The sequence below is a fragment of the Athene noctua genome, chromosome 4 (assembly GCF_965140245.1).
Source record: "Athene noctua chromosome 4, bAthNoc1.hap1.1, whole genome shotgun sequence".
NCBI classification, from domain to species: domain Eukaryota; kingdom Metazoa; phylum Chordata; class Aves; order Strigiformes; family Strigidae; genus Athene; species Athene noctua.
The window spans coordinates 43,856,903-43,880,921 of record NC_134040.1 but is presented as its reverse complement, the minus strand read 5'-3'; the positions used below and the strand labels follow the sequence as shown (position 1 = coordinate 43,880,921).

Here is a 24,019-nt window from a genome sequence, read left to right as displayed (position 1 = left end):
CACCTTAACAAACAACAAAAAAAGAAAGCCCACAAACCCAAAACACAAAAAAAAAAAAAAAGGAAAGAAGAAACAAATCGTGGCACCTTTCCTCTGCAGCCTTAAGATGAGTATTTGTTAGAGAAAACACAAGAAAGTGACATCTTTTTAAATAACTATGAAAGCAGATTTACACCTGATTTAGGCTAGATATAAAGAAGAAATTTTTTGCAATGAGGGTGGTGAAACACTGGAACAGGTTGCCCAGAGGGGTTGTAGATGCCCCCTCCCTGGAAGCATTCAAGGCCAGGTTGGATGGGGCTCTGAGCAACCTGCTCTAGTTGAAGATGTCCTAACTCATTGCAGAAGGGGTTGGACTAGATGACCTTTAAAGGTCCCTTCCAACCCAAACCATTCTATGATTTTTCTGATAGTGTCAGTTAAATCACTGAGTTTTTGGAAGCACTCTGATCTCACAGCATTTTTTAGAAAATTTCAATGCTTTATAAAAGTGAGTTGGTTGTGAAACATCAAATTGCCTTACTACACTGTGCAATATGATTTTAACTCCATGAAATTACATGGTGTTAAAATACTGGAATTGGAGCCCACAGATTAAAATTACCTGGGAAATTCTAGCATTGCATATAAATCTTATTAATCATGCTTCCATGCATATTTGTTTAATGAAGAAAATTAAGCATGTTAACAAAATGCATTGAGCCACAAGTTTCCAAACAATTTCAAGGTTGGTAATCATTAGTAATTCCTGATTTTGTAAGAGAAAAGGAAGTATTGCCATAATCCCTATTCTAGATGGGCTCAAACCGTTTTCTTTTGCTGGATCACTATTTGATCTGCATTGAGGTGGTTGGAGTGGGCAGTCATGAAGCCTGGAACAGCTTTCACATCAACTCTTTCATTAAGGTGCTCTTGAGCTAGACACTGAAGTCTTGTGCCTTGGTCTTCTTCAGTGGAGAGATCCTAAATGTCTAAGGTCTAAGTGTATGGCTGACACATCCTTTTATGCCTAAGTGCTTGTCACTGTCACCTAAAATTAGGGACTTTTCATGAAATGTACTAGAAGGAGCTTGAATTACATTCTCTGCAGTTATTTTTTTTTCAAAAGTGTTACACCAAAACTCAAAGGTCAAGTGACTGCTGCTGCCCCTGGACTTTTAAACTTGTCTCTTCTTTTTTTTCCTAAACAGTGCCTTTTTAGAGGTGGGGTTCTTTTTTCACATTTTCTCCCCAACTGCAATTTTCCCACTGTTAATAGTGAGATTCTTAACAACTTTGTATTTCTATTTAACAGGTTTTCTGGCCTGCAGCACAATAGACTAATGTGATTTTTTATTGTACTAGCATGCCCTGGGATTGTTTGCCTTCTGGAAAATGGGATATTCATATGCCTTATTCAGCCTCTGTCTAAGCAAAAGCTATTGCCTCATCCCAAGACATTTTCTTTATAAATGGGCTTTCCATCTTGTTGTGGAAATTGTAAATATTCATAGCTTGTAGTTCAGGTTTTCCACCTTCCTGAGTTCTGCTATTAATGGTTATTGAAGTAATTTTAGAACATAAGTGTTTATTTTTTGCCTCCATATTTAAAGCTTCCCAGTATTTTAGTGGGAAACTGGTTCAGGATAGCCTATGGGGTTTTATCATTATTAGAAACATTATTTTAGAGATTTTCTAGAAATATCAAGATTTTTTTTTTTTTAAAAAAAAGATTTTTCTTTTTTTTCTTTCTTGAAATGCATTTTACTTGACTGTACTCTGATACTTAATCTTTCTGTTCCCTTACCTTCACAGTTCGAAGGAAACACACACACACTGGTCCTGCAAACACTTAGTATAACTATAACTTCACTGATGTGAGTAGCCAATATGATTACTCACCTCAATAAAAAAAGGAATCTAAACATACATGTGTGTTTTTTGGGGATTAGTGGAGCACAGTTTGCTGGATGAACAAAAAGGTCAAAATGATGGAGGCAGGAAAAAAATGACTAGTGTTGGCCAGGCTTTTCAGTTAGTTACATGGATGTGGTAAGTTAACAGTTGAATTTTTCTCTTTTATCATCATGAATACTCTTATTTAGAATATTTACCAAGGGATGGGTAATAGAATCCTTTCACTTTTATTCTGTTAAAATTGATAACGCACTGCCATGGTCTCCAGCAAAGAGGAATAAACTTAATTTTTTTAATATGATGGATTGTATAATGGCTTAAGCATAAACAAAAGTCTTCAGGGTGATGTGTGCCAGTGCTGCCTGTAGATTATTAGATAGTATCTCTTGAGAGAGGCAGTGAACATCATGGCAGCAAGCAAGGGGAAGAAGAATGACTCAACAATGTATAAATTGAAATAAAAGCTGCTGCCTTTCCACTCTGTTTGATCTTTAATCAAATAGCTGTAGTGTTTGTAGAAGTATCAAACATGTGAGACATCTGGCAGTTCCTTTCTTCTTAGACTGTGTTCTATCTATAGATCTCTGATCGAGCGTGTGTAACGTAGATAGGGTGCCTGCAAGCAAGAATTACTGCATACATTTCACTGAGACTCCCAGTGAAACTTGCTGCTGCCACATGAGCTCATTCAAGTTTCCTGTGGCATCTTTTTTTCCTCTCATTTTCACTCGATAGATGGAAGAACTTTAGAAAAGCATTTTGTCTATAAACCCTGCTCACCTTGAAATAAAAGAAAAATAAATGTTAATAAGTGTAATAAAACAGGGATAGGTTTTGGCCAAATGAGCCCACTGGTTTATAGAAGGTGTTACAATCAGATAGAATTTGGCACATGGCCTTCCAGTGCAATGTTTTATTTCACATACCTTTGTAGCTCATAAACCCAGTAAGTTTGGTCACTAAAATAATTTCTCATTCCAGTATAAAACTGATGTTAAGCTTCTTATGTTGAGATGGAATTTGTCTAGCCTGTACAGTAATAATTGTCCTGGGTACTAGTATTTTTGAAGTGGATTGGTTCTTTTGCTCTAAGAAATGAAACCATCTTTCAGCAAATTTTCTTAATTCAACATTTTTTAATAAGCATAAGAATAGATTATTCAAATGCAAACTCTTATTAATTTTGGTTAACCAAAAAACCTTTTTTTTCTTTATTTCCATCATAATTGAGTTTCTCTTTGTCCCCCCAGACTAAACTGTTTTCAAAACCATGTACAAAGTGTGAACCTATTGAAGACTTTACACTGCAGCATCACTCTTTGTAAAGAGACTGTTTCACATAGACGCCTCATAAATGCTATCAGTTAATTCAAAGAGGGTATTTTCTACTTTCTTCAAAGTCAAGTCAACATTTTCAAACAGCTGAGAATTTCCCAGTGACTTCCTGTGTTCAGGTTCATGCCCTAAATGCTTAAAGATACACTGTATTCTTTATGAGGTGAGGTCCTGGTATGATTCTTTATATCTGCTAAGACTTGAGATTTGTCTGAATAGGGAAAAGAACTCTTATTTCCTTACATCTACATTTACAGTAAATTCAGGCAAAACTGTTTGAGATGAGTGCTGCCTTGCCTAAATCTGTTCTGAATTTGGTTTGGGAGAATAACCACAAGAGACTAATTTGAACAGCAAATAAGCATCTTAACAAGATCAAGGTAATTAATACTCCCTCTGCTTTGAAAATGTCAACAACAGCAGGCTGCAGCAATCAAATTGCCGTAGATGAGGATGGGTTGACCATCTGTAATAGTGGCAGGGGCATGGCATTATTGTGGGAATGTTATTAAGACTGCAGAATGAGAAACTTGATTCAGACATGAGGAAATTTGTGGTATTGTTTGACTCGCTACTTTTGCTAATCTCTGTGATTAGTTGCATGTCTGTATTTTTGCATTTTAGTTTAATATAGGTTGAATCAAACATAAAACAAACACACAACCAAACAGAATAAATAAACCTACCCAAAGATAGTTTGCATAGAAATTGATATGTAAAATTATGTGTTTATTTTATAAGGCATGGTAAATAAGCAACACATTTTTCTGCAGAATAAACTGTGAGGGAAAGCATTAATTTTTAGTCTTTTTTTCTGGACACATTAAATGTGTGAGGGAAAAGCATTATACTAGAATTTGTACAAAAGTAGAGTAATTTTGTGGAGATTTACACACACATGCATGTGAATAGAACAAAGCTTTCTGATTTTTTCATCTCCTCTTGAACAAATAAGGCAAGGTGATATTTTGAATCTATTCATCGTTTTTCCATCACAGTCTTAGCAGATTTAGAAGTGTCTTTGACTATTTAAGTTCCCATGGCTTCTGTAGAAATTCAAGGCTGTTCAGAGGAGCAATGCCCACATAAGCTCCTGGACCACCAAAGAGAGCAGATTGAAGGGTTAAAAGGTACAAACGTGTGGGCAAACGTGCTTCACTACCTGTGCTGCTGCTGTATTTTTTTATGTTTGAGTCCTCTGAGAGACAGTAAGAAGTTCTAAGTCCTATAATAAAGGTACTGTTGATACAAGTGGGAACTGAGGATTTGTCAGATGGAAAGTTGTGAAACTGTTTGGTCAGAGACTGGCCATAGTGCAGTAGTTCAGGCAGAGTAAGGAAAGCTCTCACGTGACTGGTTTGTGTTCCTGGCTTGCTTTCCAGAGTCACTCTGACTGATGGGTTTGAGGTCAGGCAAGAATACTGCCCATGTTGGACAGATTTGGAGACGGGGGTGGTGGTTATCTCTTTCCATGTAGCCTGGGCACATTGCTTCCTGCAGTCATACAAGCATCAACTAATGGTTCCTTCCTGTTCCAGGAACCAAGGTTTGCACAAATCCCTTAAGCTGCATTTTTTTCTTCCTGTGGCAGACTCAGGAGGAAACATGGCAGTGAGCGATGAGGAAAAGGCTGAGGTGCTTAATGCCTTTTCCTCAGCCTTTAATAGCAAGACTAGTTGTACTGAGGGAATCCAGCCTCCTCGGCCAGAAGACAGAGACTGGGAGAATGACCCCCCACAATCCAGGAGACAGTCAGTGACCTGCTGCATCACACAGACACACACAAGTCTATGGGACCGGATGGGATGCACCCGAGGGTGCTGAAGGAGCTGGCTGGGGTGCTCATCAAACCGCTTTCCATCATTTACCAGCAGTCCTGGCTGACCGGGAGGTTCTGAATGTAAGAAGGGTTGGAAGGATGATCCAGGAAATTACAGGCCTGTCAGCTTGACTTCGGTGCCCAGGCAGCTGATGGAGCAGCTCATCCTGAGTACCATCACACAACACATGAGGGACAACCAGATGTTGAGGCCCAGTCAGCATGGGTTTATGAAAGGCAGGTCCTGCCTGACAAACCTGATCTCCTTCTATGACAGGGTGACCTGCTTATTGGATGAGGGAAAGGCTGTGGATGTTGTCCACCTTGACTTTACACCTTTGTGTAAATGGTGCCTTTGACACTGTTTCCCACAGCATTCTCCCGGCGAAACTACCTGCTCATGGCTTGGATGGGCATATGGTTCGCTGGGCAAAAAACTGGCAGGATGGCCGGGCCCAAAGAGTTGTGGTGAACGGAGTTAAATCCAGTTGGGGGCCGGTCACGAGTGGTGTCCCCCAGGGCTCGGTTTTGGGGCCACTCCTGTTTAACATCTTTATTGATGATCTAGACGAGGGGATCGAGTGCACCCTCAGTCAGTTTGCAGATGACACCCAGTTGGGCGGGAGTGTTGATCTGCTCGAGGGTAGGGAGGCTCTGCAGAGAGACCTGGACAGGCTGGAGCCATGGGCTGAGGCCAACTGGAGGAGTTTCAATGAGGCCAAATGCCGGGGGCTGCCCTTGGGCCACAACAACCCCCAGCAGCGCTACAGGCTTGGGGAGGACTGGCTGGAGAGCTGTCAGTTAGAGAGGGACCTGAGGGTGTTGATTGACAGCTGGCTGAACAGGAGCCAGCAGTGTGCCCAGGTGGTCAAGAAGGCCAATGGCATCCTGGCTTGTGTCAGCAATAGCGTGGCCAGCAGGGACAGGGAAGGGATCTTACCCTGTACTCAGCACTGGTGAGGCCGCCCCTCGATTCCTGTGTTCAGTTTTGGGCCCCTCACTACAAAAAGGACATTGAATGACTCGAGCGTGTCCAGAGAAGGGCAACGGAGCTGGTGCAGGGTCTGGAGCACAGGTCGTACGGGGAGCGGCTGAGGGAACTGGGGGGGTTTAGTCTGGAGAAGAGGAGGCTGAGGGGAGACCTCATCGCCCTCTACAGCTACCTGAAAGGAGGGTGCAGACAGCTGGGGATGAGCCTCTTTAACCAAGTAATAAGCAATAGGACAAGAGGTAATGGCCTCAAATTGCACCAGGGCAGGTTTAGACTGGATATTAGGAAGCATTTCTTTCCAGAAGGGGTTGTTGGGCGTTGGAATGGGCTGCCCAGGGAGGTGGTGGAGTCCCCATCCCTGGAGGGGTTTAAGAGTTGGGTCAACATAGCGCTGAGGGTTATGGTGTAGTTGAGAATGGTCAGTGTTAGGCTAATAATTGGGCTAGATGATCTTCAAGGTCTTTTCCAACCTACATGATTCTGTGATATTTTAGGGTTTGAGGCCTTTGGTTTCCTAGATATTTATTCTTGTATTCGCTGTAGTTGCTGGTGAGTGTTTTGCCATCGGTGCAAGCTGAGAGCACAGCACATGTTCTGTAGACTCTTCTGAACATGATACCCACAGTACAGATGGTTGGTAATACTGTCATGAACATCTCATCTTGTCTTCATTCAGTCTGAGGAAGAATTGCAAATAATTATTAATTGGTAGCATATGATATTAATCAAACTGTGTATTTCAGGAGTCTAAGTGACACACACTGATATCTTTATGCGAATGTAATGTGGGATTAGAAAGACAGAGGCAGTTGGTTGGGGAGACAGTTTAGATGTTTGATTAAAGCTTTATGAATTTTCTTTTTTTCCTCACCAGTAAAGATGTGATAAGACATGCTGAAATCTTCCAGTGCCTTGTGGCAATGAAAGACCTTGTGGTTGTGGTTGTCCTGTGAGCTTCTGCTTGGGGTCAGAACTTCTGAAATTAATTTATGAACTTCTGAATAGAAGACTGAACATTCAATTTATACATGAACTCATTCAGTTTATTTATTTTCTTAAATGAGGCATTGGCATAAAACTTAACAGACTGTTTTGTTTTGGGAAAAATATGAAGGTTTTTCCCAAGTCTTTCTCAGACATGTATTACTTGAGTGAAATTTCTGCAAACGGGCACATCCCAGGATCTTATTCCTTAGGTTTGCACTACGGTGTATAAGCTGAAGTAATAAGTTATAGCAGAAGTAAAAAGGTAGCTTTACATAGGGATGCTCATTAGACTTGGCCAACAGTGAATTATGAAGCAATATGCATTATTTAAACCTGTGGATAAATACTAAATCATGGTGTAAATGTTCTTTAAAAACACTGTGGTTTCTTTCCAAAAATTTCCTTATTTGAGAATTTCTTATTTTTCCACCATCTAAAACATCTCTTTGGTATAAAATACAGTGTCTTTGTTTACTTGTGAGCTGTTTTTTCAGGATAAAATTACTTCTGCTATTATTCTCCTTTTTTTCAGTTGTCCAGAATCTGACTTTATAATTATTTTTTGTTCCACAAAACTTAGCCATCTGTATTCTTGATCTCTGACTATTTTACATTATGCAAGCTGTAGGCAATGCACAGCTCTTAACCCAAAACCCCAGAAGTTGTCATATATTTTTCATATGATTTTTTACAAAGGGCAATCTCTCATCATGAAAATGGGTTCTGGTGGTGAAATGTCGCCTGCAGCTGAAACATTAGCTGTACATGACATAAATGGTATGAATAAATAAATTGCTGAGCCGCGCAGCTGCTTTACCTTGAAACCATATCTGGGGAAATGCTATACTTTGAGCAGAAGAGCATACACAGTTTGCTGTGCCAGTTCAGAAAGTAGGACCTGCTTGAAGGGATAGCTGGCAAAGTCCTTCAACTGTCATTTCTACTGAGTCTCTCCCATTTCTGTGATTAATTGTCACCCAGATGCAGCACTCACCGTGAAAACCAACATAGGCTGTTTTATTCTTTGAAAGTTTGTGTCTGGTTAGTTGTCAGATCATTACTTGTGATGCCCCGGTCAGCGCTGCTTGTGTTTCTCTTGTTGGGGATTTAAATTTGACGATAAAACCTCCTGGGTTAATCTGTCTCAGGCAATTAAGTGTTTTATGTACCATTTGTGAATGGTCAAAGGAATTAAATATGATATAAATAATGGCCTTCTATAAAAGGCCACGTAGGGCCTATAGGACCAGTACTTTGTCTGCAGTTTCAGCATATATATCTACAATATTAATGTAATATTTCCTCTGCTTTTTAAGACACTTAATTTCTCTTTAATGCTGTGGAAAAGTTCTGCCATGCTGACACTGACAGTAGCCTACTGTGGGCATAAATATTCAACACAAACTGAAAAAAATAATTAAAAGAAAAAAGCTAACTTACTTGAAGTGACTGAGGATGGCTTAGAACCCCACAGGTGGAAGGTGTCTCCCTGTGTTGCAAATATACTGACCAGAGACTAATGTAGCCATAATGTTCACAATGGTCTAGATCTCTCCACTCTCTGAAGAAATCCTGTTGGAGGAAAAATGTTTATCAGGGAAACAGCCGAGCTCCTTACAGCCTGCTCTGCATCAGAAGCATCCTCTGAGATGGAAGAGACATATGTGTTAGGATCAAATATAATCTCAGAATATTTACATGTCTACAGCAATTTATGTTTTTGGGGACCTTTGATGAAGGACAGTAGCACGACACACCAAATCCATTCCATCATGAAGTCTAGCACTGGTGGAAATGTTAGGGTTTCTGAAGCAGTTGCCTTTGGGAGGACAGAAGAATGGAACATTCTTCAGGATGTGGTCTCAGGAGGCCCACAAAGGACTGATGACCCTAGGGTACAGCCACTGAGAGCTTGGGGAAAGATGCAGTGAGTGAGCCTGGGGAATTCAGTTGTTCTGTGAGCACAGTCATGACTCTGTCATTAAAGTGCTTCTCTTTGAGACCGTCCTGGTGATCAAGTCAGAATGTCTTGACAATTGGTGGCCTGTGTGAAAGCAGAATGAAAAAAGAAAGTATTATGGCAGTTGAAATAGTAGAAAACGTAGACTTTAGATCACCAGAAATGTCTGTGTTGATTACATCCAGAGCAGCCTAACCCATATATTTTCAATTAAGTGCAGGGAGATCCCTTGTGGATAATGGCATGACAGGTACTACAGTGTAAATAGTATTTTGTCTGTCAATCTAGGTATCTTCTTAAAGTCATCCATACCTTTGCCTCCCTTCTTGTGGCACAGCCCTATCTACCTTTCTCTGTTCCTTGGTGAGCAATAAAGACAGACTTCCTTCAGCTGCTCAGTTTTCTCATTAGTGGGTCTTCAGAGTTCGGCCATTTAGTATTTTGGGTCCAAAACAAGCCCTTTTTTTCATGATAAATGGCAAACAGCTGTGTCCTCTCTTTCTTTTTTGGAATGTTTCATACTGTACATGGCAACAAGGGAAAACTGCATCTTTTTGAATTAGCATCAGCACGGCAGAAATCTTGCTTTTGAAAAACTAGATGTAAATAACACACAACAACTATTCAGAAATTATTGAGGTGCCGGGTCGGATGGGGCTTTGAACAACCTGGTCTAGCGGAAGGTGCCCATGGCAGGGGGGTATGAACTAGATGATCTTTAAGGTCCCTTCCAACTCAAACCATTCTATGACTCTGTGATCATTACTACTTGGAAAAACATACAAATATTACATGTGAAAAGAACATTTGTTTAGGTGTGCATAGGCAAGAAAAGTAGATGCTAGTGGGTGCTTCTAAAGTAACGTTTATGTTTGCAGTTAGTGGAGAGCTTTGAGAGAGAGAAAAACATTTTAAAAAATAAAAATACAGTGCATGGATGGTTTTTCCTCCCTCGGAACGGAGAGTTGCCAATATATAAACATTTCAGAGAGAATTTTGCACCACCTCATCTTTATGTCAGGCAGCATTTAATGGTTGAATGATCTCCTGCCCCAGGACTTGGCAGCTATCCTCCAGGGGCTGACTTTGAGGATTACAATGACAATCTATCGGTGGATCTTTTCCAATATAAACTAGACTAGGACCATTTAAAATCAGTTGCTATCAACAAGTCAAATTAACTTTATTTATGTTAGAGGCTTTCCTATGAGTATTTTATAACAATGTGGAATTTTAATATCCGGAGGGGCTTTTCCTGTTGTTGGTGTGATTTGGGAATGTTCTGATTCATGTGATTAAGAACAATTTACCTGATATTTTTTTTTCAGAATTGTGTGATTTGTAACATTTAGATCCAGTCAGCATCTAACTCACAGTGCTCACACAGCTTTTTCTGATGCCTGCTTTTTACAGGTGGAAATAACACTTCAGGATATCAACGACAACCCACCAGTATTCCCCACAGATATGCTTGATCTGACTGTAGAAGAGAATATAGGAGACGGATCTAAAATATTGCAGCTGACAGCCATGGATGCTGATGAGGTAGGAGCATGGGTTTGTATTGGAATATCTGTACTAAAAAATGCTATTCTGGAAATATTTGTTTTTACCTGTTCCCTATGTGAGAGCTTGGCCTTGAGAGTCATTGTGGTCATGCTTTAAATTGCGTTTGGCCCATTCACAAAACTGTGTTCAGTATCATGGAGTCACATAGAGGCAAACACACGAGGAAGCGGGACAAATACTCCGTTACTTGAAGGTTGCTCATCGGTTTGGATATAATGAGTTAATGCTTTTCTAACATCTCTTAATGAACAGTTCCACTCATGGCAAAAAATGGCACACAATTTGATTTTAGATGGTCTTGTTGTTATCAGTCTCATCATATACCATACCTGATGACATGGTGAAGGTGCTGGACTGCTCAGCTTGTGATAAAGATTTACTGACATTCAGTTTAAGACTATAGCTTGAGATCTAAACTAACTTTGAAGCAGAGATGTTCTAGTTGAACCCAATTTCAAAGTGTACAGTAAAATGAATGTGAAGCAAGCCTTGGAGAACAAGAAAACTTTTGATAATGCCTGCTTGAGCTTTGACGAGAACTACTTAATATCAATATTATCCTTTCCTAAAGCAGGTTTTATTTCACCAAAAACAGGGGAAAGAAATAATGCTAAAATATGTGCTCTGTACGTGAACCTGTTTGCTAGTAGTTATGCCCACTTAGATTCATGACTGTGAGGATGCTGTAACTAAGGAACTATTAAAAAATTACCAAAAGCCTGTGAGCAACTGATGTTAAATAGTTGACCAGTTAGCCTAGTGAGGGATACTGCAATCTTGTTATATGCATCAGGCAAATATATCCACGTATAATTTGATGTATTCATTTCTCTTGGAAAGTAAGTTATGAGAATGTTAATCATATTGTTTCATTCACGTGAACTGATACTTTCCACTGGGAAAAAGGCCTAAAAAGTGAATATGAGCATGTATATGTTGTCATTAAAATATAGAGTTACACTTGACAACAATGAGCAATTCTTTCATTCGAATAATATGGTAATTCAACCTCCTCAAGAGAATTGTATTGCCGGCCTTTTTTATGTTAGCGTGGTTAGTTGTCCTGTGATTGTTAATTGATATATTTAATCTTACTGCTACAGAGGGAACCACTGGAACACCCCCAAGAATGGTACAAATGTGATGACAAACTTTTTGTTCTTCCTTTTATTTTCTGGTAGCAGCCTGACATACAGACAAAAATTAGGATTTTGGAAAGGTGCATATCTGTAACAAAAACTCTTAACTATTTGTCTTCAGATTAGGAAGAAGTAAATATTGAACTACCACTCTCTACTGTGATACGGCAGATATCTAAGATTATAGCAATATATTATGCTCCAGCCTCTTTTTGATCATTCTTAAACTGCTTCTAATATGTTATCCATTCTGAAGCACTGAATCCAGTGGGAACTGATTTGTTACCTTAAACAGAAATCAATCAATCTTTTTATAAAAAGGGATTATTTCAGTTTCCCTACCAGAACATTTGTAACTCAAGCCCTTACAAAGACTCTAAGGTGTTTTAGCAACGTGCAGTTTAGGGCTGAGATGCTTACCTTTTATTTTTCTTTCCCCCTGCACCCACCTCCCACTTTGAAATTGAGGCCACAGTGAATATTCCTTGGTTTTTCATATAATATTCCTTCCTGTGACATTATAGTTTTCTGGCTTCTTTGTTTGCATGTGCAACCTATATATGCAGCTTAGTAAAACAGCATGCTGCCTTTTCTACATGCAGAGATGCTTCCAGAATCAAAAGTTTTAACTTCAGAAGAGTGAAAGAACTCTTAAAACTCATGGCTGCGGTGTACAAGAACCCCTCTTACAAATATTTTTAAATGGTAGTATGAAGGCTGCAAATTTGAAACCCTTGTCTGTTTTAATAAGGACATTGTAGAGATCTGAGAAAAGATGTAAAGACATTTTCTAGGTGCGGTGGTATACCAAAGGCTTTAAAAATTACAACAGCTTCTATCACTTTGCAACTTTTAAAAGTCAGTTGTCAATGGGAAATTTCCATGCAGCTTTTTGATAGGTTTTTCTATCTGTATTTTGTTTTGCTTCTCACCTAACTTGTGTAAAGTTACTACTTTGATTAAAGCAGTGTCACATGTGGATGCAGTTTTAGCTGCGCTCTATTAGGAGAACACTGGCTAGTCAAACAAGCAGTGAAGAGTGAGGTCACCTCTGAAATCTTAAATTCTCATCAGATGTTTTTGCTAAGCCACACAATTGGAGGAAGGCATGTGATGTCTCCCAGGTACACCTGAGCACACAGATGCTGTGTACACTGAAGCACTGCATGCAGCTCTTCAGGGCTGGGCACCTATACAAGCTTGTTTTCTTTCTAAATTTCATGTTATCGGTTAGCTCAGTCTGACTCTTTGAAATAACGTTCCAGAGAAAATGTTTGGCACGAGGTGCTCTCATAAGGTCATGCTTGTCTCTCATCTCGCATACACGAGCGGGTGCTTATCTCTGTTAATCTGCTTTTTTAGGCAAGAGTGTTTGAAACATCTATAGAATTTCTTTCTCCCTGATCTCTTTAATCTGTTGTTCACCACAGAAATGCCACTCGTGTGCCAGTGGCAGGTTTCAGCTGTGCAAGCTGCCTTCTAGTACTTAAAGGAAAGCTCGGGAGAGACTCTTTATCAGGGGGTGTAGTGAAAGGTCAAGGGGTAACAGTTTAAAACTGACAGAGGGTAAATTCAGATTAGATAGATATAAGGAAGAATTTCTTTCCTGCGAGGGTAATGAGGCACTGGACCATGTTGCCCAGAGCAGCTGTGGCAGTGTTCCAGGCTGGGTTGGATAGGGCTTTGAGCAACCTGGTCTGGTGGAAGGTGTCCCTGCCCATGGCAAGGGGGGGTTGGACTAGATGACCTTTAAAGTCCATTTCAACCCAACGCATTCTATGATTCGGTGAAAGCTGAACTCTGGCCTGGCACCGAGGAAGGGCATGGTAAACATCTGTTTGCCCACCAAAAGGCATTGCCAGGTGTGGTCAGCACACAGGTTATAGATACTTGTGTCTGATGTTGGATGTTACCAAACCTTCAGTGCCCTTAAGCCTGTCTTGGGAAAAGAAGGACATGACCACAGGATCTTAGGTCTCTCTGTTTTCCCTTAAAGACCAATGGCAGTCACCAAGCTGGTGCTGCACGCTATAGCCAGCCACTTGTAGACCCTGGGCCACCCTCTGGCTGCAGAATCACACTGCACAATCCATTCCCACGAGGTGGATGAAAACAGAGCTCAGGTAGCATCCCTTTTTCTAGGAAACCTTAGAGCTAAGACCTATATGGCAGATCAGTTTTCTTGTCAATAATCAATGATACAGACTGGATGCAGGTGGCTTTTCTCAGTGTTTGTGACAGGGTAGAGCTGAGGCAAAACATACTGTATCAATATTTTTTTAATGGAATTTTCCATATTTTTTTCCTAAGCTTTAATTTCAACCTTTAAGGGGGGGTGAAAGGTGATCATTTTTCTATGTAACATTGCTTTTCCTTAATTTTCTTTTTAACCAAAATGCTCAAAGTCCGTATGAATTCTTTTTATTTCTAAAGATGAATGAGATACTTTGTTTGACCCAAAAGAAAATGCTTTTGCCTTCCAGCACAACCCAAGAGATCAGAACTGTGATTTTAATGAGACATGATTTGTCACTTTGGGGCTGTTTATTTACAGCAGTAAACGTATTTCCATGCAGAAACTGGCCTTTGAGGGGCTGCTGCACGTACAGCTCCCATGAGTTTCTCCTGAGCAGGGGCTGCAGCTCTTGCCCTGCGTGCTGGCTGGTGGAGCTGCCAGGTGGCCACCCCTGCTCCTCCTTCCTTGCCTCCCTCCCTCTCCTCTTTCCTCCATCCCACCTCCAGAGAGTGAGGAAGGCAGAGCTGATCTCACTGTCAGGGATTTAATTTAACCTTTAAATTTAAAGCAAGAAGAATAAACAGTGATCCCTGTTAAGAGGAAAGACGTTACACTGCTCAGTGATGCTGTCTTGAAATTAAAAAAAGTATCAGAGCTTTAAGGTATTGACTGGATGCAATCCTTTTATGAAAATTGGATCAAAACTCTGGGTAATCCTGTCATTTCACGTCTCATAAAATGTGTGCGTATGCATCTTTACTGGGGGACTGAAGCAGGGATTGGGAAGGAAGGCTGTTTATTAAAGGAAACTTCTGAAAAATATTTGCCAAGTGCAGTTACTGGAACGATTCTTGTCTTACTGAAAATTATGATGTGGTTTTCCTGGCAAATAACTTGATTTGACCACTTCTGGTTTTACTTAGGGAGCCAATGCCCTCGTCACATACACTATTATTAGTGGTGCGGATGATAGCTTCCACATTGACCCCGAGTCAGGAGACCTGATAGCCACCAAGCGCCTGGACCGGGAGCGCCGCTCCAAGTACTCCTTGCTGGTTCGTGCTGATGACGGCCTGCAGTCCTCAGACATGAGAATAAACATCACTGTTAGTGATGTTAATGACCATATCCCCAAATTCTCCAAGCCAGTGTATTCCTTCGACATCCCAGAAGATGCCACTCCAGGTAAAAGGGAAATGGCCCTGAAATAGACTGAATTTTTTTTTTTTCTCGATCAATAGGGATTTGAGGGGGAGGGGGAAGTAGACCTGTCTGTCTTGGATAGGGCTGAAGGTGTCTATCGAATAGGGTGGAGAAATGGAAGGTATGACATCATGCCGAAAGTGTGCTTGCTAGGAAATATGTACCACTAGTGAGGTCAAATTTCTTTTCAATGGGAAATGGTGAAATGATTGCCACTTAAATAAATCCTAGATATGGAATAGGAATGATGCCTGTATCTCAATTGAAGCCTCTGAGAGTGACTACTTAAAAAATAGCAAATGGAAAAGGAGCTGGAACAACAATTTACAGGATACAAACAGTATAACCTATCATGAAGGTGTAATGGTGATGCTAGTACTGATTTACTGAGCTGTCTTCAGTGAATATGACTTACAGTACTTAATTCATCATGTGGAGGATCACAGAATGGGTGATCATTGAGCAGCCAATAATACACCGATTCCTTAATAATATTCCTTACATGCACTTAATTACTAACCCTAACATCATATTTCCTTGATCTTATCTTTGACTTCTGTTTTTGACAAGGTTTTTGTAGAAAATCTAACCTCTTGATAATTATTTCTGGTTCCTAAATATGATTGCCAATGTCTTAAATTGTTGTTTTCTCCTTTGAAAGCTAGTTTCATATGCAAGAGTGGTTTGATGTTTAAAAGTTAGGTCGTAAGCTAGAAAATATTTTGACCAAAGCATTCAAAAACTGTGCTATATTATATGTCTGCAGAGGAGAAATTAATATTACAATAGAGTTTCCAGTATTTTATAAAAGCAGTATCAGCTGGTGGTAGTAGTAGTAGTATTAGTAACTGAAGCATCTTAGAAGCTTGTTCTAAGACATGAATAAACAATGGAGATGCAAATGACATGGTGATAGCTTTCAAGCTTTTATTAGGGCTTTGACTTGTAAGTGTGTGAGGCTCAGACAGGGACAACCAAGATTACACCCATGCCTCCAACTTTTGCACTCTGTCCCACACAGTCCCAAAATTCAGTGGTGTTTTGCCTTAAGGGATTACAGTGCAATCAGCTGCACCTCAGGAATCTGATCTGGAAGTAACTGAGACATCTGCATATGACAGGGTGGTTTGGTTGCTGATCCCCAGCTATGCTTTTCTCTCTTGTTACTCAGAGTCTTGAGGCTCAGTCTGTTTTAGCAGGAACAACCCAGGAAATGGTGAGCATAATTCCCTCCACATTAAGACGAGGCTTCTCTCTTTACTTATTGGTGGAGTATACATTTGTGCCTTACACTTGGCTGAGCAGTGATGGATGCTGAAGGAAGGAACAGGCTGATTTTGTACTTCAGGTGCTGCAGCTTCTCCTGTTTCATTCTCCAGTGGTCCCAGAGCAGCTGGCAGTCTCATCCGGAGGGGAAGTGCTGCTAGGTTTCCCTTTTGGAGCTCCTCACTCTATCCCAGAGAATAATTCCCATTCTCCTTGCAGTCTGGCAGCTGGGATTGGGAATTTAGCTTCCCTGGGCCTCAGTGAGGTTCTCTACTGAGCTTCCCTGACCCCGCCATGCTGCAGACTCATGGGAGGGCTGATAATGTCCATCCAGCTTCGGGACAGCCCTCTTCACCAGTTAACATGCAATCAGAAATGTCAAAGTGTGAGGTAATCAAATGGATGTAAAAGATACCAGCCTGTTCAGCTGGAGGGTGGTGGAACACTGGCACAGGTTTCCCAGAGCAGCTGTGGCTGCCCCCTCCCTGGCAGTGCTCCAGGCCGGGTTGGACGGGGCTTGGAGCAACCTGGGCTGGTGGAAGGTGACTCTGCCCATGGCAGGGGGTTGGAACTAGATGATCTTTAAGGTCCCTTCCAACCCAAACCATTCTATGATTCTATAATTAAAGGAAGTTGTAGCACTATTCTTCATTCTGATGATAAGCAGTTTTCATTGTCACATTGCTCGAAAATAGTTAACTCTGCTGCAATGCATGTAATTCATCTGGTTCCATGGAAAAGAAATTAAATGATTTATTTTCTTGGAAATGAGTTGATCCTAATTATAATTAGTGTTCCAAATACTAAAAAGTGACACTTAATTTCCAAACTTTAATAAGATAGGTCAGTCTTGCAAACGCAGCTATGCAGAAATGAAAACAATGGCACAAATTCACAAGGAGTTGAGTTTCAGAAAACAGTGAAGAACAGACCCCTATAAGGTTTCCAGTTTCCTAACCGCAGTTACCCTGTGAAGGCACTTTTTCAAAAAGCAGAGCTGGGATATTTGGTATGTACTGACATTTAGGTTTCTGCATTTAGAAAGAAATATCTAGGTTTCAGAACTCTCATTTGTCTGGGGGTGGAGAGGGTCCTTTGAGGCGTAGACAGAAAATACCTATCAGGAGGAAAGGTATTTTTTCCTCAGCTGATACCTACTCTGGACATCTTCCCAGTTAAAGATAAAACCATATATTCCTGGCCATTTCTTGGGGTTTTTAGTAGCCCTTTAAAGTAAACATCATACTGAGTACTGTTCCTTTCAGCTTTGAAAAGCCTTTCATAGTAGTTAGTCATGCGATATTGAGGCCTGAATTTCTACCAGAGGATACCCCTTATCCTACAGAGCTGCCTGATGGGGAGCTGGCTCTGACCACACCAGTGATCTGCCTTTTGCAAGTGACTGATTTTGCGGTCCTGTTGTGCTGTGCAGGTTCTTTAGTGGCAGCCATTCTAGCCACTGATGATGACTCCGGTATCAACGGGGAAATCACGTACACCGTAAGTGAAGATGATGAAGAGGGTATCTTCTTCCTGAACCCCGTTACTGGAGTCTTCAACCTGACTCGCTCGCTGGACTATGAAGTACAGCAGTATTACATTCTTACCATCCGGGCGGAAGATGGGGGAGGTCAATTCACTACCATCAGAGTGTACTTCAATATACTGGACATCAACGACAACCCACCAGTGTTCAGCACGACCTCATACAGCACATCTTTGATGGAGAATCTGTCTCCAGGATCTGCTATTCTCAACTTCAGTGTCACTGATATGGATGATGGTAGGTGTTTCCCCATGTCCTGTATCTCTGATGATAAATATGTATTTCACCTTAGCCACATATTAGAAGATGTAATAGAAAGGGCAAATTAGGGCTATCTTTAGGATACCATCGTATGCTTAAATTCACTGCATGCTGTGTAAATAGAAGTAATTTTTCTCATATTTCACATTAGGTTTAAGCAGGTGGTTTCTTCCTTATTTGTGATAAATTAAAAATGCAGTCAAATACTGCTTTTTAACTGCTGCTGTGGAAATGAGTTGCAGAGCTGTATTTTACCTAGAGCATGTTACAGCCGTTGAACACCATGATTTCCCCCCCTGGTGCTTATGTTGCACATTTAAATTAGACCTAAATGTTCCTTCAGATTGTTTTTTTTTCTTAAAGTTTATTACATATTCTAAATGAGGTTCTGGCAATGAGAGACATCATCTGCTCTTGTCTTATATGTACTCTAACTTTTAAGTGTATTGTGAAAAAAATTGTCATCTACAGGGTATTGATAGTGGAGGATAAAAAACTGATTAAATGATATCATGAGAAAATTTCCCATTAAAATAAGCTTTAATATTGGGATTATTTATGGCATCTAGAAGGTGTTAATGTATCGGAGTGTAAAAGATAGAATCTTTATAGCTTGCTTAGTCATTTTGCCATACATTTTATGTCCAAGAACGAATTAATTATAGAACATGGCCATAAAATACATAAAAATCATTCCATAGCGTACTGCATTTTCTTAAGTGTCCACAGGCATTAGTCAGTGTGACTTAATACAAAATTATTCATAACACTCACAGTGACTTTACAGGTGAAGGATATTTTTGTGACATGTTAAGCAATCTTGTCTCCTCTCAACTTGACACTGGATCAGCAAAGCCCATAGAAATGTCTTACGCTGAAATGTGGGCTTCAAGCGCAATGCACCTATATGCTTCAAGGAATCCCAGTCTGTGCACCTAAAATGACTGAGCTGATCAAGATTATTCAGTAAAGCAGTTCTTCCTCCTGAAATGTTGAGTTGTTGAACTCAAACATTTTTGTGGGAACATAAATTTTATGCTGATGGATAGAACTTTCCATGGTAAAAATGGTGCAGCTGTTTTTGAAATCAAACTGAGAAAACGAGCAAGAAGAGATTCCAGAAAATAAGCCAACAAGTCACAAATTTTAACTTGGTGACATTGACTATTCTTGCATGGATCTTTTTTTCACCACTCTTGTTGAAACTTTTATTTTATGTAAACTAACTATAAATTGAAGGAGGAACTTGTCCTTGCATCATGAGTATCCAGGGAGGGGATTGTTCCTTCAGACCTGTAGAAAAATGGGTTGGGTCTAATCTATCTTCTCTTTTATTTCTTATTTTCCTGTTAGGAGTACAATGCTTGATTTCAAATCTTTTTGGAAGCTCATTTCACTTAACCATTATAGGTCTATTTTCCTTTTCTCTTGCACCTCATATATTAATTTCCATCTGTGTGCAGTGGACGTGAACTATATCATAGCATTGACGTATCGTTTTACATTCATCATGCACTCAATTATCAAGAAATCAAATGAGTATTTGAGGAACAATGCAATGAAAAGTCAGATATCTTGCCTTTTATATTTTCTGGCACACTTACTTTTCTAACAGGCTGGATTTAAAATTAATAGGGCAGAAATTTCATTCCAAGATCATGCCAGGTTGAGTTCCCCCATAGGACTGTAACTTCAGCAAATGTTATGATCTATTGGTGTTTCTGTTTCAAGACCAAACTTGTTATCCTGTGTTGTGTTATATAGAGTACAAAAATAGCTAGTACTATACTCCTCTGCATGTGGCTCACAGATAATGCTCTCAATGCACACTAATATAATTTTGTTGATTATTTATCTTATATGATCCCATAGTTTGAAGGAGATCTGGAAAGACATTGTTTTATAATGAGGTATGCCTGTTGGTTTAGGATAAACACTGATAAAAGACAAAAACATCATGATAGTTAAACTGCTCCTATTTTCATTTTGTTGTTCAGCACACCCTTTGGGAAAGAGTACCTGTTTATCTCAGCTTGGACAGTTTCATATAAAGATGCACAGTAAATATCAGCTACAGTTCTTGGTTATTTGCAGAGCCTTAAAGACATTAATTTTATGTTTCGGATTGTAATTTTTTTCACATCAAATTAACAGTAAAAAAATCTTGGGGCAAAGCACACACTTGTCTATTTGTTAAAAAGTATAGGAAGATATTCCTCCAGGCAAAAACTAGTAGGATTTCTGGGATAGGCTCTACTGGTATTTACAGAAGGGAAGGGGGGGGTGGGGTGTGTGTGGTGGTAGTCAGTTGGGGGTTTTTTTAAGTAAATAAATAAAAATAGTAACAAGATGCTTAAAAAATCATCATCATGAAGTTGGTGGTCCCATGTCTGAGCTCTCACTCAGAGTATTATCAGATTAACCCTCAGATTAACTAAATACAAACCTCAACAAAGAGGATGCCCCTACATTTTCCTTAAGAAAACTCCAGCTCCAAACCTGGGGAGGGGGGAGTGAATGTTGGCACAATGCCATCTTAGCATGCTGTGTTTTAAAAAGAATAGTTCATTAAGTGGCAGTCCTGGTTCCACTGATATTTGGGCGACTCTTCTTCTGCTTCACAGTTTAATCTATATAAGCATTAGCAGCATCGGAACCTATGAGAATACAGGACAAGGAATAAAAAGGTACATGGAGGTGAGGTAAAAAAGCAGTAAGTTTTATAGGAACAACCACCACCATAGAAAACACTGGGGGGGCGGGGGGGGAGTATTTTTAAAGTAATCTTCTTCTGTAAAATCTAATTCCTGCCCATCTCCAAAGTCAATTGACAAAAATATTGAATTGCCAGAAAGTACTTTACTGAAATCAGAAGACTTTCTTCCATATAATTAGTCATTTGAAAATACAGCTGAACAAAATATAGACTTGCATTAAACTTTCACAGTGCTTCACTTGATCAAAGAAATGTAGAAACACAAGTATTTGGCATATAAATGTATTACTTTCTTTAATTGCATTAAAATATTTTGTCTTTCATGATTGGTTCTATTTATTGTATAATTAAGTTCCTACAAGAGAATGAGAGGGAAAGATGCCAATTAGAGTAGCTGCTGGGAGAAAGACAAGTAAGACTGAAGTTCCTAAGTCTGAGCATAAAAAACAGCAGAGATTAATAAATCTAATGCAGAAATAATTTTATTATCAGAGCAATTCAGTCGGAGGGAAAAGAGCTTCTGAATAAAAATGACAAAACGCACAGCAAAGTAATCAGCTACTTAGGCAGACAGTTTTGTTTCTTTGCATGAAAAAGCAAGTTTGAGGGGTAAATTAGTAGTGATCAGTCTGCTGATCTACTAATCCTAAATCACAGTCTTTATGACCCAAAATAAGAAAACACAATTTTGAAAATGAATTAAAATAGGGGTAAGATACACACACATCCCCACACACATATATATGAGAGAAGACTCATTTCAATTAGGTGTTCCCAAAAATTAGTTGTTCAGAGTGAACTCTCAGGTTGAAGCAGTCACATGCATTTGTTTCCTGTGTGGCATATTTAAGGTCATTCCACAGCCTTGTCAAGATTCAGAATGTATTTCCTTTACCAGAATTATAAATCTCTCCCTTGACCATAATTGCTAGTTATGTTTTGATCATAAGATGAGGCTGTTCATCTGATATTTTGGAATAGCATGCCGTATATGGGAAGGATACCTCTCCCTAGTATTCACTCTTGGCTTGCTCCAGCTAGGCTTGGGAGTTTCTGGTTGTGGGGTTTTTTTTTAATTGGATAGAAGAATTCATGAAATAATTACATTAATAATAATGTTGCTTAGTTGAACTGGGGAAAATGGAGGAAAACAGCTATTCAGTGAGCAGCAGAGCTATTGAGTCTTGGTTTCTGAAGGAAAACCCTTCAAAACCTTTATGCATGTTGCCAGTATGCAGCTCCTGCTGAATGAAATGCAGAGATAAACTCTGCTGGCTGCTCCCTTGGCGGCTGCTCCAATTAACATCCTTCCTTCTCTCTCTCTTCAACTCTTGTCGGAAAATAATTATTTCAGAGGCTTCTGCTCCACTGTGAAACTTGGCTGAAATTAGCTGATGGATTCAAAAATGGTGAACAGGCAGCATGATCATAGAGTCCTCCTTTCGATAGGAAATAAGGCCAGAAACATTTATATCTAGGTCAGTGGGCTGAAGTCATGTTCTCTACCTTCATTCTTCCTTCCCTCCCAGGCTCCAACTCACAGCTGTCCTTCAGCATCGCATCCGGGGACAGTGCGGGGCAGTTTGGCATCGACAACAGTGGGGTGCTGAGCATCAGGCAGCCTTTGGACCGGGAAAGCCAGTCTTTCTACAGCCTCGTCGTGCAAGTCCACGACATGGCCCTTCTCCCGGCCTCCAGGTACACAAGCACAGCCCAAGTTTCAATTATTCTGCTGGATGTGAACGACAGCCCTCCAAGCTTTATCTCCCCAAAGCTGACCTACGTCCCTGAAAACACGCCAATAGATACGATTGTGTTCAAAGCGCAAGCAACCGATCCTGACAGCGGTCCAAACAGCTACATTGAATACAGTCTGCTCCGGCCTCTGGGAAACAAATTCAGCATTGGCACTATTGATGGCGAAGTGAGGCTTACTGGGGAGCTTGACAGAGAAGCTGTGTCCAACTACACCTTGACTGTGATAGCCACAGACAAGGGCCAGCCATCCCTTTCTTCATCTACAGATGTGGTGGTTATAGTCCTGGACATTAATGACAATAACCCGCTTTTTGCCCAAAAGCTTTATAAAGTAGAGGTGGGGGAAAATACTCTGACAGGGACGGATTTAATCCAGGTGTTTGCTACAGATGCAGATGAAGGTACAAATGGCCAGGTCCGCTATGCCATCGTGAGCGGAGATGCCAATAATGAGTTTCGGATTGATTCTGTGACAGGGGTGATAACAGTTGCCAAGCCTTTGGACAGAGAGAAAAAGCCCTTCTATACATTGACTGTTCAGTCAGCTGACCGTGGGAGCAGCCCAAGGACCGATACCACGACAGTCAGTATTATTCTGAAGGATGTAAATGATTATATTCCCACATTTGAACTTTCTCCCTACTCCGTGAATGTCCCTGAGAATTTAGAGACACTTCCGAAAGTTATTCTTCAGGTGAGTACATTCAGCAATTAAATATTTATCTCCTACCATTATTAGCGTGCCTTAATATATGGTATTAATGTATAGTGTCTTTCCTCCAAAATTAAAAAGGAGCAAGACAACTGAGAAGTTGCCTCTTGGCTGTAGTCTAGGATGCAGTGGTTGTTGACTTGCTTTCCTTTTCGTTTGTTTGGGTGGTTTGGTTTTTTTTTTCCTTTTTTTTCCAAAAGTTTATATTATGCTTTGTAGTTTTGTTTGTGTTTTTCTAATTTATCTTCCTGCCTAGACTGGGACTTTTAAGAGTTTGCTCTATCTCTCATCTCAATCTCAGCTTCCATGCAACAGATCTCTCAGTCTGATCATTGCCTACATGGGATGAGGCTCTGTGCCAAACATTGAAAGAGCACTAAATGGATTCAGCTGGCAGGACATGCAATGATTGCTTTGATACGGAGCTCAGCCTATACCAGATCATCTGTGGTTTTCACTGAGCCCAAATGCAGTCTTTATTGTATTTATGCTTGAGAAAAATAAGTAATCAATTATTTAATATTTTCATACTATGCTTTTAAGTCCATCACCACTGTGTTAAGTCATTTTTACAATTACAGCTAATTTATACTAGACCTTAAAGCATTTGGATTAATTCAATACA

At 40.1% G+C, this 24,019-nt stretch overlaps 1 protein-coding gene across 1 annotated transcript in view; it reads left to right on the top strand.

Annotated features, from left to right (window-relative positions):
• FAT4 (FAT atypical cadherin 4) overlaps window positions 1-24,019 on the top strand; it is a 146,317-nt gene that overhangs the window by 63,825 nt on the left and 58,473 nt on the right. The window contains exons 2-5 of the mRNA XM_074904367.1: window positions 10,402-10,533; window positions 14,856-15,117; window positions 17,834-18,184; window positions 22,454-23,376. Coding sequence (XP_074760468.1) covers window positions 10,402-10,533; window positions 14,856-15,117; window positions 17,834-18,184; window positions 22,454-23,376 — 1,668 coding nt within the window. The remainder of the gene's footprint in view (window positions 1-10,401; window positions 10,534-14,855; window positions 15,118-17,833; window positions 18,185-22,453; window positions 23,377-24,019) is intronic.